The sequence below is a fragment of the Atta colombica genome, unplaced genomic scaffold (assembly GCF_001594045.1).
Source record: "Atta colombica isolate Treedump-2 unplaced genomic scaffold, Acol1.0 scaffold297, whole genome shotgun sequence".
NCBI lineage: Eukaryota > Metazoa > Arthropoda > Insecta > Hymenoptera > Formicidae > Atta > Atta colombica.
In genome coordinates, this window is record NW_017259400.1 from 156,596 (window position 1) to 171,409 (window position 14,814).

The 14,814-nt window shown below is 33.4% G+C and overlaps 3 protein-coding genes across 11 annotated transcripts in view; 2 read left to right on the top strand and 1 right to left on the bottom strand.

Annotated features, from left to right (window-relative positions):
• The window catches only part of LOC108690183 (myotubularin-related protein 9), a 3,496-nt gene extending 3,121 nt beyond the window's left edge, over window positions 1–375 (bottom strand). The window contains exon 1 of the mRNA XM_018197356.1: window positions 195–375. Within this exon, the coding sequence (XP_018052845.1) occupies window positions 195–356 (162 nt within the window). The 5' untranslated portion in view covers window positions 357–375. The remainder of the gene's footprint in view (window positions 1–194) is intronic.
• Window positions 376–1,031: 656 nt separating this feature from the next.
• Window positions 1,032–10,780, top strand: LOC108690182 (protein kinase C-binding protein 1). Of its 6 annotated transcripts, XR_001931866.1 has the most exons (14): window positions 1,038–1,110; window positions 1,199–1,313; window positions 2,233–2,489; window positions 2,723–3,050; window positions 3,117–3,206; window positions 3,308–3,406; window positions 5,121–5,560; window positions 5,649–5,985; window positions 6,087–6,267; window positions 6,362–8,335; window positions 8,427–8,716; window positions 9,116–9,309; window positions 9,479–9,510; window positions 10,571–10,780. XR_001931866.1 is itself a non-coding variant. In XM_018197355.1 (11 exons), exons 6-11 carry the CDS (start codon window positions 5,124–5,126, stop codon window positions 9,239–9,241), a joined length of 3,345 nt encoding a protein of 1,114 aa, XP_018052844.1. In that variant the 5' UTR covers window positions 1,038–1,110; window positions 1,199–1,313; window positions 2,233–2,489; window positions 2,723–3,206; window positions 3,308–3,406; window positions 5,121–5,123; the 3' UTR covers window positions 9,242–9,378. The 6 variants fall into 6 exon arrangements, 1 of the variants encoding a protein (XP_018052844.1); XR_001931863.1 differs by having other exon boundaries at window positions 2,723–3,206; XR_001931864.1 differs by lacking the exon at window positions 9,479–9,510 and having other exon boundaries at window positions 2,723–3,206.
• A 322-nt stretch (window positions 10,781–11,102) lies between these two features.
• Window positions 11,103–13,581, top strand: LOC108690165 (GTP-binding protein SAR1b). Of its 4 annotated transcripts, none has more exons than XM_018197323.1 (6): window positions 11,103–11,424; window positions 11,850–11,953; window positions 12,621–12,740; window positions 12,839–12,904; window positions 12,991–13,226; window positions 13,341–13,581. In XM_018197323.1, the coding sequence occupies exons 2-6, from the start codon at window positions 11,911–11,913 to the stop codon at window positions 13,455–13,457; spliced, it is 582 nt and encodes a 193-aa protein (XP_018052812.1). In that variant the 5' UTR covers window positions 11,103–11,424; window positions 11,850–11,910; the 3' UTR covers window positions 13,458–13,581. The 4 variants fall into 4 exon arrangements, with proteins under 4 accessions (XP_018052812.1, XP_018052815.1, XP_018052813.1 ...); XM_018197326.1 differs by having other exon boundaries at window positions 11,103–11,214; XM_018197324.1 differs by having other exon boundaries at window positions 11,103–11,210.
• The last annotated feature ends 1,233 nt before the right edge of the window (window positions 13,582–14,814 follow it).

Sequence of the window (14,814 nt, forward strand, 5' to 3'; positions counted from 1 at the left end):
AGATTATTCAAATATGCTAAAATCTATCTAACAATTTTATTTAAAGACGATGAAAACATTTTTAGAACATACAATGTCCTTTAGATATCTTTATGACATTCCTTGGAGTAGTGATGAGAAAAAGATATTTACAACTGCATTTTCCTTACAATTTTAATCTGTATGTATTGAGAAATTTATAATTTATTAATTACCCAAAGCTCCTGTCCGTCATCCTGCCTGGAGGATAAGATGAGGTGGTGACCGCTAATGCACAGCGTCCCATCTATGCTCTTGTTATTGCCATCGCTTTTATCGATCAATACAACATTATCAACTTGCGGAATTAATATATTATCGCCGATGTGATCGCCCATTATAGCCTTGATTCCTCTCTATGTGGCGACCGATGAAGTTCTCAATAAAATACGAATACTTTGACAGAATAACATAACCTAAACACTCCGTTGATTCGTCGGACTGTCACAAGATTCTCCAGGCATAATTTGCTTAGCCAATTTCAACTTTTCCTTTAAAGATTCACACTTTAGCGACGGATTCATCGACGACGTTCCCCATTTATCTCGATAATGACTAGATAAGTAAAGTCACAGCTGTTGCGACTTGTTTACTATCTACGCGACCCATATATATAATCCGGCGCACCATCCATCTGACGTGCATCGTGGTATATCGCTTTGCTCGCGATTACTCGATATCACAAACGGAAAAAGAGAGAATGAGAGAAAGAGAGAGAGAGAAGAGGTTATATCGAGAACCACGTGACCATATGATCACATAACCTATTGAATGACACAGATGATTAAAATAATGGGTGACGAGATGAAAAAAATATAGTGATGGTTCGGCGATGAGATTTTGATATCTGACAGTATTTGTCATATCCATATCTAACTGATGAAATGAGAGAAATGCCTTGCAATTACGATATCGAGGCAACTTGATTCCATGATCAATTCTTTGATTTATGCGCGGCAAACCGATTGATCAAACGACGAGAAAATTGCTACGAAATCAGAGGAAATCTAGGGCATCTCCCAGGAAGCTGTATCACGGGATGACAGCGTCACATTTGGATTATTGTTGCTTCCTGAAAGAAGAAGGCGAGTGGTACGTACTTCTAATTTATTCTACATTGTGCCCTTTCCAACACTGTTTAGCCTCACTCTTCACTGCTATTAAAGACGTTTTGTTCTAGGCTTTCTACAGTTTCTTAAATCATGAGCTACTTTCCATTTACACACAAGTGAGACTGAGTCTGAAGTGAGCCGAGTATTTCATACTCTGATTAATGACATAATTTGTTTAACTTGGTAAAAAGTTATCACATGACAATACATATTCCTTGATAGCAAAATATTAGCAATTTTCGCGCAAATTGACAGCAAAACTCGATCAGATTTTTACTACAAAACCATAGCCATCTGTGTCCACATTTAGCTATGGATTTATCGACAAAGTCTGCTGATGTTTTGACAGCAGATTGCTGACAAAAAGAACAGAGTCTGCTAACATAACCTGACAGCAAAAACCAAGCAAGATTTGTCATTTTCATTTAAATTTACCTGGTTTCTTATAAGAAATTTTATGTTCATATATATATATAAACAGTTATATATAATTATATATAAGTATATATTTATGTATACTAGTGTGAAAACTGAAAACAATCAATCACAGTTTTATTGCTAAAATATTATTGATTAGCTTCACATTTCAATATACATGAGAAAATTATAAAAAATATTCGAAGATTCAAAAAGCACACTTTGAAAGAGTTTGGGAATCTCTAGGAGACTTGTCTATTTGATTTATACCAATTCTTATAATTCTTTCTTATAAATCTCCTGGTATTTTCTTCTTACGAGAAGCAAGTCTCATAGTAGAGCCATATATGAAAATGATAAATCTTGCTCAGTTCTTCTGCTGTCAGATTGTGTCAACAGGCTCCGTTAAATTTTTGCTTGCAATCTGCTATCAGGTTATGCAGCAGACTGTTCAGTTTCTGTCATTAATTTACTGGTATAGCATATTAGCAAGCTTTGTCATATTTTTGAGTTTACTGACATTGTCTCATAGCTTTATGTACAATTATCTTTCTGCAATCAAAAATTGATAGCAGGCTCTACTCAAAATCTGTTTTATCATAGGCTTTGCTATCAGGATTCATAATCTTATTTTTAAAGTGAATTTTTAAGATTCACTAAAGCACATGATCTCAATTTTGTACAGATTATAAATAAAAAGTCAGTTGAGTCTCACTTGTCAGAATGCAAAAGGAACATTCATTCAACTGACTTATGACATCACAAGTGAAAATTATCTAAGAATCAGTACAAATGGAAAGCAACTATAATTAACTAAGCTTTAAGTAAGCCTATAAAAAAATTTGATCAATCTTAGTCGATTATTCTTCTCACATTCAACTGTGACTGGTCAATTTCTTACTGCTTAAAACTTAAAGCTTGAGTAACGGCTTATTGTAGAAGGTAGGTCTGTTGCTTGAAATCCTCAATAACATTTTACTTAAAATAAAATAAAAATGTATTCGGGCATTGAGAACAGAAAGCGAAGATGCTGAGTGTAAAACATCACAAATAGATCTTGTGTGTTTGATATAATATTATATCTGTGACTTCTTTTTATCTGTTATTTTATTTTTACACGTGATCTTTGTGATCAGAATAAATCTAATTGAAATATTCATTTCTTGTGCTCATAGCTCCATTGCCGCGAAGGAATCGCGAGTTGCCACAGTAAAATTGTCGTGGATCGCTGTGGAGAACGATTGACAACTGTTTTCTCTATTAACAAGGACAATCGGCGAAAATAGAAACAGGATGGAAGATAGCGGCGCGACGGAGTGTCACGTGACCATAATTATTCGAGATGGTATCGAGTGTCACGTGACCACGATTGACCGAGATGGTATCCGTGGGGCTCCGTGAGGGACACCGTCGATTGGTGGCGCCACCGATAGCAAGCAAGGTTGGCATTCCACGAAGAGGAAAGCAAGCTTTCTGGTGTGGAATCGAGCTGAATCGAATAAAGTTGAGTCAGTAAATAATTTGATTGACACTGTGACGCTGCATTTACTAACGTTAGCGATCTGCTAGGCCGCATTGGTGGCTCGCGGTCCGTTTTTCGAGGGTGATTAAGTGTAATTAGGAATACAAAAGCATCATATCCTGGAATCTCATTACAAGGTAAAGGACCTGTTTAAGTTCAACATCTTGAATACACTCGCGTACACTTTAGCAGTACTTTCTACAATAATAATCACATCGAGAATGCTAATGTCTTATAGCAAATTACTGGGAGAATCTATCCAGATACTAGAAGCAGCTACTTGGATTATTGGATACCTTGAATTATTACTAGTATGCAGCAGTTTTTATCATTATAGGTAATCTCGCAGACATGAAAATAATATTATCTGAATATGAGAAGTGCCATGATCAAAGTTAGATGTTAAATTAATGCCTATTCTACAATAAGTCATTAATAATAAATCAGAAGGCAGAAGATAAAAATTGACCAATTACAGTCAAATGTAAGAAGAATAATTGATTATGATTGGTCAATTTCTACCTTCTGATTTATTACTAATGACTTATTGTAGAATATGTGTGATACATATTCTTTAAATGAATTTATCTCATTATTAATACTTTTCATTGGCCTACAATTTGACTTTAATAAATTATTCAAAGTGACGAATCATTATTTTTCAGAAAATTTGTAAAAATTTTAAAATTAATTTTAAATCTTCATAAGCCATAAATTAAGTAAATACCATTGATTTTGGTTCTTTTCCTTATTGTTTTAAAAGAAAAGTTTCATTTTTTATTGAATATAAAGTATTCTCCATATAAATTTTATACTAAATAATGTAATAATTATGTAAATAGATTATGGCTGCTTTCCTTTTAGGAGACAATTAATGCAAGTATTATTCTACATCCAGTATTTATAATCCTTATATTTAAGATTGTCTTAAGTCCAATCTTAAAATGTCATAAGCCAATTAGAAGGCTGTGTATTAGTATTTTAAAATATTAAAATGATTTTAAAATAAAAATCGACTGAATACCGAACAAATCAGTATACATAGTCTTATATTTAAAGTTCTTATATTTAAAACTAATAGCTATGCTATGATGTTAATTTTCTTTCAAAATTACTAGTTGAATTAGATTCTTGCCATTGTATTGATTGCGACGTTGGCACTGTCAGTGCTCTAATCCAACTAGCAATCCAACAGAAAAAAACCAGGTGTGCCATTGGCTTAAGTACAGTCTCAACAGACATCGTGAGCCATATTATAAATATCACAGAGTCGTCATCTCAAGATTTTAAAATAAGAACGAACTGAATCAGTTTATTTTTATTCATTGAATGCCAAAAAAAATAGAACATTTGTGTCAACTGTAGCCAGTATTCATATTCTGTTCTTATTATAAGAACTATAAATAATGTCTTAAAATGCTAATACAGCTTTGTTATTAGTGCTTAAGTGTTGTATTTAAAATGATCTTAAAGAATCTCTATAAGAACTGACTATGAATATCCCAGTACAAGCATGATGGACACTGGTTTATCATGTCAGGTTCTAAGGATCTGTGATCCTAGGAACCAAAATATTTACGCTCTCTTAGAAAGGTCGGCAATCTCCCAAGTATTCTTATCTATAAACACATCTCTCGAAAAATCCGCTGTTTGGAACCGGTATTAAAACTATTGGTCCCATATGCTTGTAGCAATTGAATAATCAATGTGTACATCACAAGCATATGAAAGAAAAGTAATAAGGCCAAAGGTCTAATGTAAGAGGAAAAAGAAGGAGAAGACTGAATACTAATCTCCTAAAAGAAAAGCAGTATATACATACATATGGATCTATACAAGATGGCATATCTATGTTAAAGGCCACAGCACAGACTTGCATAACACGCAGTGTATAAGAGAATCAACCAATCAGAATCATTCCTTTCCTTGCATTTTTCGGAAAAGAGGAACTTTGATTGGTTGATTTTTTTATTTTGCGTTATGTAAAAATGTGTGCTGCAGCCTTAAGGGATACGTTTTTCAGTAAATCAATTAGATGTTTTTTGTCGAAGGTGATGACCAAAATGGCGTCCCATGAGAGCAGCGAAGATTCGAGAAAATCGCCCATTGCAGACAAAGTAAATACGACAATAGAGACGATAACAACGAACGAGATAAAATCAACTGCTTCACCGCCAGTTGATTCGCATGATGAGCTGAATGAAACTGCTGATACAAAAGAAAAGAGTTTAACATTAGATACAACTGCTGATTGTACAAGCGTGGAGAAAAATGATTCTGATGATATAAAAAGTGAAACTACCAAGGATTTAAAATCATTGGTAATTGATAAGCAGGATGATACTAAGATGGACAAGAAGCAAGAGACACAAAATGTAGATTCCCTTGTAGAACCTCAAACTACAGATAAAGAAAAGGAAGTTAAGAGCGTAGATAGCAAAAATTCTGTAAAAAAAGGAGAAACTTTAAAACGAAAACGAAGAACTTTAAAGTTAGCATTGTGTATTATATCTTTATAGAAAATTTACAAATACGTTGCGTATATATAGATATAAAAAGAAGGATATTGATATTTTCAGCAAATCGACGATGGTGGAATCTTCTAATTCTTCGACGGAGGAAAGTGGCACGAGAGGTAAGAGAAAGAAATTTATGAAGACTGGTTACGATCGATTTTGTTGGCGATGTCACAAGGAGAATATTGATGCCTACTGTACCGCCTGTCCTCGCTCGTATCATCGTAAATGTATAGGAGGTATGCCATCATCTTTGGACAAGTGGATATGTGGGGAATGTGCGACCATTTTGAAAGCAGAAAACGCCGAGACGCGTTCCGTAGCCATGGCACAATTATCAATCGATCAATTGTGCATGTTGCTCAAGCATGTGGTTGAAAAGTTACGCGACTATCCCGGCGTATGTATATTTTTTATTAAGTGCTATTTTTTATTAAGTGTTTATTTCCTTATAATTTATTTATTTAATGTATTCTTGATTAATTTTTATTCTTGATATAGTCTGAGCCATTTTGCAAACCGGTGGATCTCGTAGAAGTACCGAACTACCTAGAATATGTTATCAAGCCTATGGACTTGAGCCTTTTGGAATCGAATGTGCGAGCTAAGCTTTACGGCAGTACCGATGCGTTTATGGCCGATGCAAAATGGATTCAACATAACTGTATTGTGTTCAATACGTGTACGTGAATTTGCTGTGCTTTATTCATGGTTTCTAAATCATGAATATTAAAGGTGAATTGATAAATAAGCTTATCTTTTGTTTATATTTATAGGCGGTGGGGTTTACGCAGATACATCGAAACTGACAAACGCAGCGAAGCAGATCATCAAAGTAGCACGTCAAGAAATCTCAGAAATTGATGCATGTCCCGATTGCTATGCACATAGTCGAAATTTGCCAAGGCATCAACCTTCGTGGTTCATTGAGCCCTGCCGTCGACCTCATCCACTTGTGTGGGCCAAATTAAAGGGTTTTCCGTTTTGGCCGGCAAAAGCAATGCCTCGTACGAATTCTCAAGGATACGTAGATGTGCGTTTCTTTGGTGAACACGACCGCGCCTGGGTGTCGCCGAAGGACCTTTTCTTGTATTCTGAAGAGCCACCATCACCATCTCCTCGTAAACGAAAATCCGACATGGATGAGTGCGTAAAAGAAATTACTCGACATTGTAGAAAACTCGCGCTTATGTTTGGCCAGTTCAAATTTGCTCCACCCAAAATTCAGTACGACCCGAACAATCCGTTGCAGATACGACTGATGCTACCGAATTACAATCCCCTCGAACCTAAGAACCATCTTCCCAATCCCAAAGTTCCCACATCTCAAAAGAAGAAATCGCCACAAAAAAGACAAAGTTCTTTTAAAGGTAAATCACAGAGTGACGAATTGACTAACATTAGTGAAATAGATATTGATCCGACAAGTGATGCTTGTGAAAAGGAGAACGAAGCAACATCGCCAAAAGTACAAAAATTAAATACTGATGTTAAAGATACTTCAAGCTCGCAAACTGATGATAGTAATAAGTTGAATAAAAAAGCAAATCAAGAAACTGTAAAGTCAAACTCTCAAGAAGTTGCTCAAAACAAAACGATAAAAAATGGAAAATCAAGTAATGCGAAGACATCAACTTCTCGATTAAACGTTGTGCATACAGAAACAGATGCTGAAAATAATAGCATAAATCCTAATGCTAGTATCTCAAATAATAGCCTAAGTCCTAATACTAATATCTCAAACAATAACATAAGTTTTAATGTTAGTATTTCAAATAGTAGCACAAGTCCTAATGTTAGTACCTTAAGTAATAGCATAAATTCTAATGCTAGTATCTCAAATGAGAATAATTCACAGAAACCGAAAAATGAAATGAAATCGTTTATAAAAATTTTGCCTAAACCTGCAATTTATCCAGTTACTGATACGGTAGTGCAGAAGAAATCCCTTTTGAAAAATATTATTAATCCTAAAGTGACATTCTCACAAATGGACAATCCGAAGGTAATAACAAAGTATACAAGAAACAACAAAGCATTCAAGCTGAAAACAAGTATTGTTGATAAACTAAATGCAGAGAAAGAATTGATGTCTCTATCCGCGAGCAAAGAAGATGAGAAATTATCGAATTCAAATAAAGGCGTTCCTAGAATATCACTGTTAAATGATCCATTGAATGTTAAAAACATGCCTGAAATCGATATAACTTTATCGTCTGCATCGAATGCGAGTGTTACTCATACTATTACATCGACGAATCCAGTCGTTCCTATAACGGATAAATCTGTGTTGCTCCTCGTGGTTCCCAATGGAAAACCTACTGAGCCCGCAAAACAGGTCACGTCGACGATCGATCTTAATCAAGGCAACAATGAGGGACACCTTAATTCATCTCAAAAGGCTAAGAAGAGTTTCCCTAAGTCTAATTCAAAAAATATTCAACATTCGTCAAATGCAGATGGAATTATGGAGATTTCTCCGATTGGCCAAGAAACTCCATCCACATATCAAGTGACACCTCCGGAGGCCGGACCGATCAGCGCACGTTTGCATCATGATGCGCATGAACTTGCGAGAAAAATGAGCTATTTAATGGAAGAGGCGTACAAGGAGGCAGCCCAGAACAGTATTAATGGCGAGAACGGTACCAACGATAATTATCAGGCGACCATACTTTTCCTGCGAAAGCAGATCGAACATATGAAGTGGCAACATCAGCAGCAGCTAACCGAATTGAAACACAACGCCGGTATATACCTATTTTTTCTTTATTGTAAAAAAAATGATTTAATAGTATTATCATAACATAAGAATACTTCAGGAAACATTATAAATTCCAGATCGTACTCAACGTGAGATGCGCGCGAGTATGGAAGCGGAGAAATTGCGATCGATTGAGGAAGTTCGTAAAGAGATCGAAGATGAAAAGAACCGATGTATCGAGGAGACTAAGAAGAAACAATGGTGTGCCAAATGTGGACAGGAAGCAATGTTTTATTGTTGCTGGAACACTGCTTATTGTAATTATCCGTGCCAAGAGTCACATTGGCCCACACACATGCGGACATGTTCTCAGCAATCTGCATATGCTACTATTGTCAGTTCAAATGCAAATTTAAATTCACAACAGGTAATGACTCGTAGTAAATATTAATCACGTTACGTTGAACTTGAAAAATCTAGAGTGAATTATTGTAAATCCTAACAGTCCAAACAGAAAATAGCTTGAAAATACTATAATAAAATATTATGCTATTCTAATTTCGAAAACTTTCCTTAATCGTTTTTTTCTTTTTAATAAAAATAAAAATATTTGCGATAATATATATATAAGAAATATTGTCTAGTCTGATATTATATATTTGTTAATAATTCACATTTTATTGGTCTCTAACAGAATTTCATATTTTTAAATTTACACTGTTATGCTCTAGACACTTCAAAGCTGAATTTTAGTTTTATTTGCGAATTATATTTGCGAATAAATCATGTTTTATTATGATAATTTTGAAGTATTTATACTTTTCAGACTAGTTACGTCATTGCTGAGAATTCTGCAACCAAAACGTATCTTCTATCATCCAACATGAAATTGAATGCAATTCCGTCTGCTTCGTCCGTTAATAGAGATAAAACCAGTCAAGATACGCAGTAGGCAATTTATTTGTAATCGATTCGAGTATCAATGCGAGTAAGATGAAAAGAGTTTCAATAATACTGCAGGTAAATTCGTATCTGCAAATAATCAACAAATCTTGATTTAAACTATACTGCAATGTTTATTACTTACAATCCGAAATCGTATATTTAATATGTAATTTTCTTTCTGGAAAAACTTTCAATTACACGATGTAAATATTCGTAATGCTGTCTTTATAATTTTTGACCTTAGATCAATATTGACACATTACGAGAAACATAAAGGTAATGCAAATCGTTGACGTTTGTAATAAACTTATGGTACTTTAATTTAATTAGCATTAAAATTACTGATAATTTAATAATTATAGTATGAGAGATATAATAAACTATGCTTAAAGAAATGTTAGATATTGTTAGATATGAGCCGATAATTTTTTGTAATATAACAGTTATACATATATCATGTTTAATGTAACTAACAATGGGAATCCCAAATTTTGTTTCTTCTGATTAGACTGAATTATACACACACATACACACACACACACACACAAAACACACATACACACACATATATATATATATAATAGTTCAGCCCTCCAATTTGTATTTAAATTATACGACGTACTTCTCAAGTATTCACAAGAAACATTAAAAATTTACGTGTTTATAATGAACTAAATAATAGCGTGGTGTAATCAGGCTGTATGTCGATATTCACTGCTAATACTGCAATTCTATAGTATATGTTATGTACATTATAGATTTCCAGTACTAATGAATATCGGAGCGCAAGCTCAGTAAAGACATCAGATATAATGTTACGGAGAGAAGGGGAATCTTTCAATCTTATTTTAAAAAATTGTATTTTCTCATCTGCATTGTGAATGTGTATTTTTTGATATTTGACCTGCAAAATTATTATTTAAAGATTATTAAACATTAATTTTTTAAATCAAATATTAAAAAATATACATACAGAATAGGCTGCATATAAAAAAATTTGTAAAAATGAAATTCAAACCCGAGATTTTGCATTGTAGTCAGCCTTTATTGACTACGTCGCGCCACTTATTTGCCTCGTTCTTACTGATCAGCACATTCCGAACATGTAAATTTTGAACATGTAAATTTTTTATCGCATTTTCCTCGCGATTGCTTGAGAGGTGCGTAGGATAATTTTAACGAATTAGTTGGCTAAGCTGAGCTATTATACATATAAAATTCAACCAAATCGGCGGAAACAGAACTTGGTGTTTCTCTTGTAAATATTATAATAACCTTGTTTGGAATTTGATAATGCTACTTTTCTAACTATAACACTAACCATATAACTTCTCAGTTCCTCTACAGATAAAATTGGGAAACACGAGATAAGAGATAAAAATTATTTTTTCAACAAAGCTTCATGACGTAAACAGTAAACACATCTCTGGCATAGGATAATCGACATTCTCGTGAAGAACATGCATAAGCATTTATTTCGGTAAAATTTGACACATGTAGACACAAATATATTCAATGCGTTTATTAATAAATCAAGTAAAGATACACAGAAATGTATATTGAACATGCTTCTCTCACAACGTTCCTTTTCCATTTAAACATGTCTAAAAGACACAATATAACTCATTTTTTTATCTTTATTCTTCAAAGAAAATTTTCTTTTTCAGATTAAATACAATTTGTAATTGTTTTGTAAAAGAAAGAAATACGGCTTCGTTTTGCAGCTGTAAAATAATTTGGAAATATATGAGAATTAAATACAATACCAAAAAATAAATAAATACCAAAAAATACATGGAAATGTTTAAAATCTCGCGCCTATGATGCAGCGATTATTTCGCCCAACATGGCGAACGGAAGTAGACGTCACCCAGTGCCAACTGCCAGCCAACGAGGCTCTGTGGTCGGGCTGCTCTTTCTATGGAAGGAAAAGCACTTTTCTCCGTTCCCGCGGCCTCCATACGTTTTTTTTCATAGTGAGTACGTGAAACATACGTCAACTACGAGTAACGAGTCTTCGGCCGTTACTTTTTAACGTAACGCGCGCGATTCTCCAAAAGATTGGCCATCAATCTTGCGTCTTCTCATTTATTTGCGAGAGAGAGAAAAAAAAAGACGTCGAGAGGAGCTAATAATCGTCTATTGTCAGTAAACAAGAGAGTGAGAGAGAAAGAGATAGACGGAGATCTGGTGAGCCGTTGTCTTGGAATAATTAATCGCTCGTCAATCATATGGCGAGAAAAAGAGAGAAAGAGAAAAAGAGAGAAAGAGAGAAGAATAGCAAGTCGTCATAGATTCCACATCGCATTTCATTCCGCCTCGTCTGCACTTTTCTACACTTGTCACAAGTAAAATTAAATATCTGTCTAATTAGATTGTCAGCGAAGAACATGAGATTCTCCAAGAAGGTGGAGAGAAGTGCAGCCGAGAGGAATTGGATCGCCGGGATACGCGAATGCCTGCGATGAGCTCGACGACGACGACGACAATGACGACCTCGCATCTCGCTTCCTATTAGAGAGTTCAAGGTTGCGAGGTCGGATTTAAACAGTCAGTCGATCGAGTCACGTTGCTAGACTGTGAACTCTCGTTAATTTGCTTTGCTATTGTTGCAGAGTCATTCATTAGTTAACTCGTACACAGCACAGTCGACGTCACATAATCGCATCTATAAATATGTTTATTTGGGATTGGTTCGCCGGAGTGCTGAATTATCTCGGTGGGTAGAACTTTTTTCTCACATTAATTGCATTAATGCAAGTAGGTAGTAAGTTTATCGTCTCCTAATCACTGCTTTTGCTAAGATTCAATCTTATTACAAATTATATATTATAATTGTAATAAATTGCCTTCAGCAGAAAAAGCAGCTTTACAACTGTTGTAAAATTGTTTAATATGATTGGTTTATACATTTAGATCCAGCAAGAAATTAAAGATCAAGAACCACAATCATATATTAAGGAATCTTACAATGCTTGTAAAAATGCTTTCTGCTGAATGCATCCACTGTCATGCTAATACTTAGAGTATTTAGAAATTATAAATATCTAACGTTACTGAGAAGATTCTGTTACCGAAACAATTATCTGGAATACAATATTTAAATAATTTCATTGAAAAAACAATTGTAAAATCTCTTATAATAATTGTACAAGCTCTTTTACTCTGAATTATTTTTAAAAGGATAATATTTGTTAAATATGTATATTTATCATATTTGTTATCTGACAAAGTAGATAGACATTTTATAATTTATGGAAATTTCGATATTAGTTTATTTCATTTCATGTAACATTTCTTATTAGCGTAAATTCATATAAATTCATATAAATATTCTGTTTCTCAACAAATTTGTTGTACATTTGATCTGTATGATCTTGTTTCAGGACTATGGAAGAAGAGTGGCAAGCTTCTCTTCCTAGGTTTGGATAACGCAGGTAAAACTACATTGCTTCATATGCTCAAGGATGATCGTTTAGCTCAACATGTACCTACATTACATCCAAGTAATTATATTTATAATTGTATAAATTATATATCTTTATTACTGCAACAAATAATGAAAATCAACATTTTACTGAGTTATTAATGGTCTTTGTTCTAGCATCTGAAGAATTATCTATCGGGAATATGAGATTTACAACTTTTGATCTTGGGGGTCATACTCAAGGTATGCAAGAAAAATGTACATCTTATGTTCCATTTTATCCTATTGTAAAATAATTGCTCATATTGTTGCAAATTGTATCTCTACAGCACGTCGCGTATGGAAGGATTATTTTCCAGCTGTCGACGCGATAGTATTTCTTGTCGACGCAAGTGACAGAACAAGATTACCAGAATCAAAAGCCGAATTAGATGCGTTGTTAACTGACGAGCAACTTAGCGCATGTCCGGTTCTCGTGCTAGGCAATAAAATTGACAAACCATCCGCGGCTTCTGAAGATGAACTCAGAAACTTCTTTAATCTGTATGGACAAACAACAGGAAAGGTATTTCCATGCAAATCGAAATAGTAATTCTTTATATTAGTATAAAAACTACAGTACTAGAATGAGATAAAATTTTTATCGGCTTCTCATTAAAAAAATATAATCGATTTGTAGGGTAAAATTGCTCGCAATGAAATACCCGGCCGTCCGCTGGAACTGTTTATGTGCTCAGTTCTGAAGCGGCAGGGATATGGGGAAGGCTTCCGTTGGCTTGCACAGTACATCGATTGAACGTACATATTATTATACACATGACAGATTCTCAACAGTTTCATCATTTCCCTTTCCTATGGAGCCGATATCACTACCGAAACCTTCATATGAATTCAGCAGTAGGAGAGGAAACATCGTTCATCGAAAAAGAAAAAAAAAGAACAAGCAGTAACCGAAATTTAAGACAATTTTCACAAATAGAGACACGAGACAAATATTCTCGAGAACTTACGTGCAAGGGATAGGACAGATTTCCTTTCTTTGACGTTGGTATACACGAAAAGCTCATAAACGTCATTTTTTTTTTAATACTTCGAATCCTAGATGGATTCTATGGGAGCCTATCACTTTGCGAGTCACATTAAGGGAATGATCATAATACGTGCTGAAGAATGAAATAAAAACATTTTGATAAAATAAAACTAATAAACTATTTAAGAATTCCAAACGTTTTGTAGATTTATTTTTGGTGATTTATTTTTAGTGATGTTATATTAAAAGAGAAATATACATAAATTACAATGCAGAAAAATATATTGTACGCAATCGTATATGACGTGGTTTTGGAAAATTGAAAACTTGCAATATGTAAATTATGAAAGTTAAGTTAATTCGTTAACCGATACTTTCTCTTTTTTCATTAATTTAAAATGTCATAGTTATTAGAATCACTGAATGACTCTGTTAAATGCTGTTTTATATTTAGTTGCTGGTGTTTACTTTTATGTTGTACTTTTATTTATAGTCTTATATTTGTGCCAATATTTTGTATATATTTTGAAATTTATTATTCAGGAAATGCAAGATATATATGAGTATAATTTTTCTTTTGACAATGATTACAAAAATCAAATTAATCGAAATTATTAAACAGTTATAACGTTTTCATCTCATTATGGAATTGCATATCTCAGTGATAACTGATATATTGTTTAAAAACCAGCATATATCATCCTTAATATTTCAAAACAACCTTCAATTCTTTATGATCTGTAAATTAAGTTACTGTTATAAGTTGATGATGTTCATAAATTATGTAGATAGCGGGAAAATTTATTAATTTGTTGATTATGAATCTAGCTTATAATTCTGGAGTTACTTCCAAAATAAAAATCAAAGTTACAAACAAAAAAATTTTTACGTAATAGTACTTAGGTTGTAAGTACTTATGTTATCTTTATTTTATACCAATAAAATATATATTGTTTTATATTTTATCCAATTATATAACTTACAAAATAATTTTTGATAAATTGATTTACACTATAATCTGTTGCGAGAAATATAAAAGATTAGGTCTGAAAAAAATTAACAATTTTGATTATCAAGATTTGTACAAAATTTAAAAACTTATTTTTATAACATATATATATAT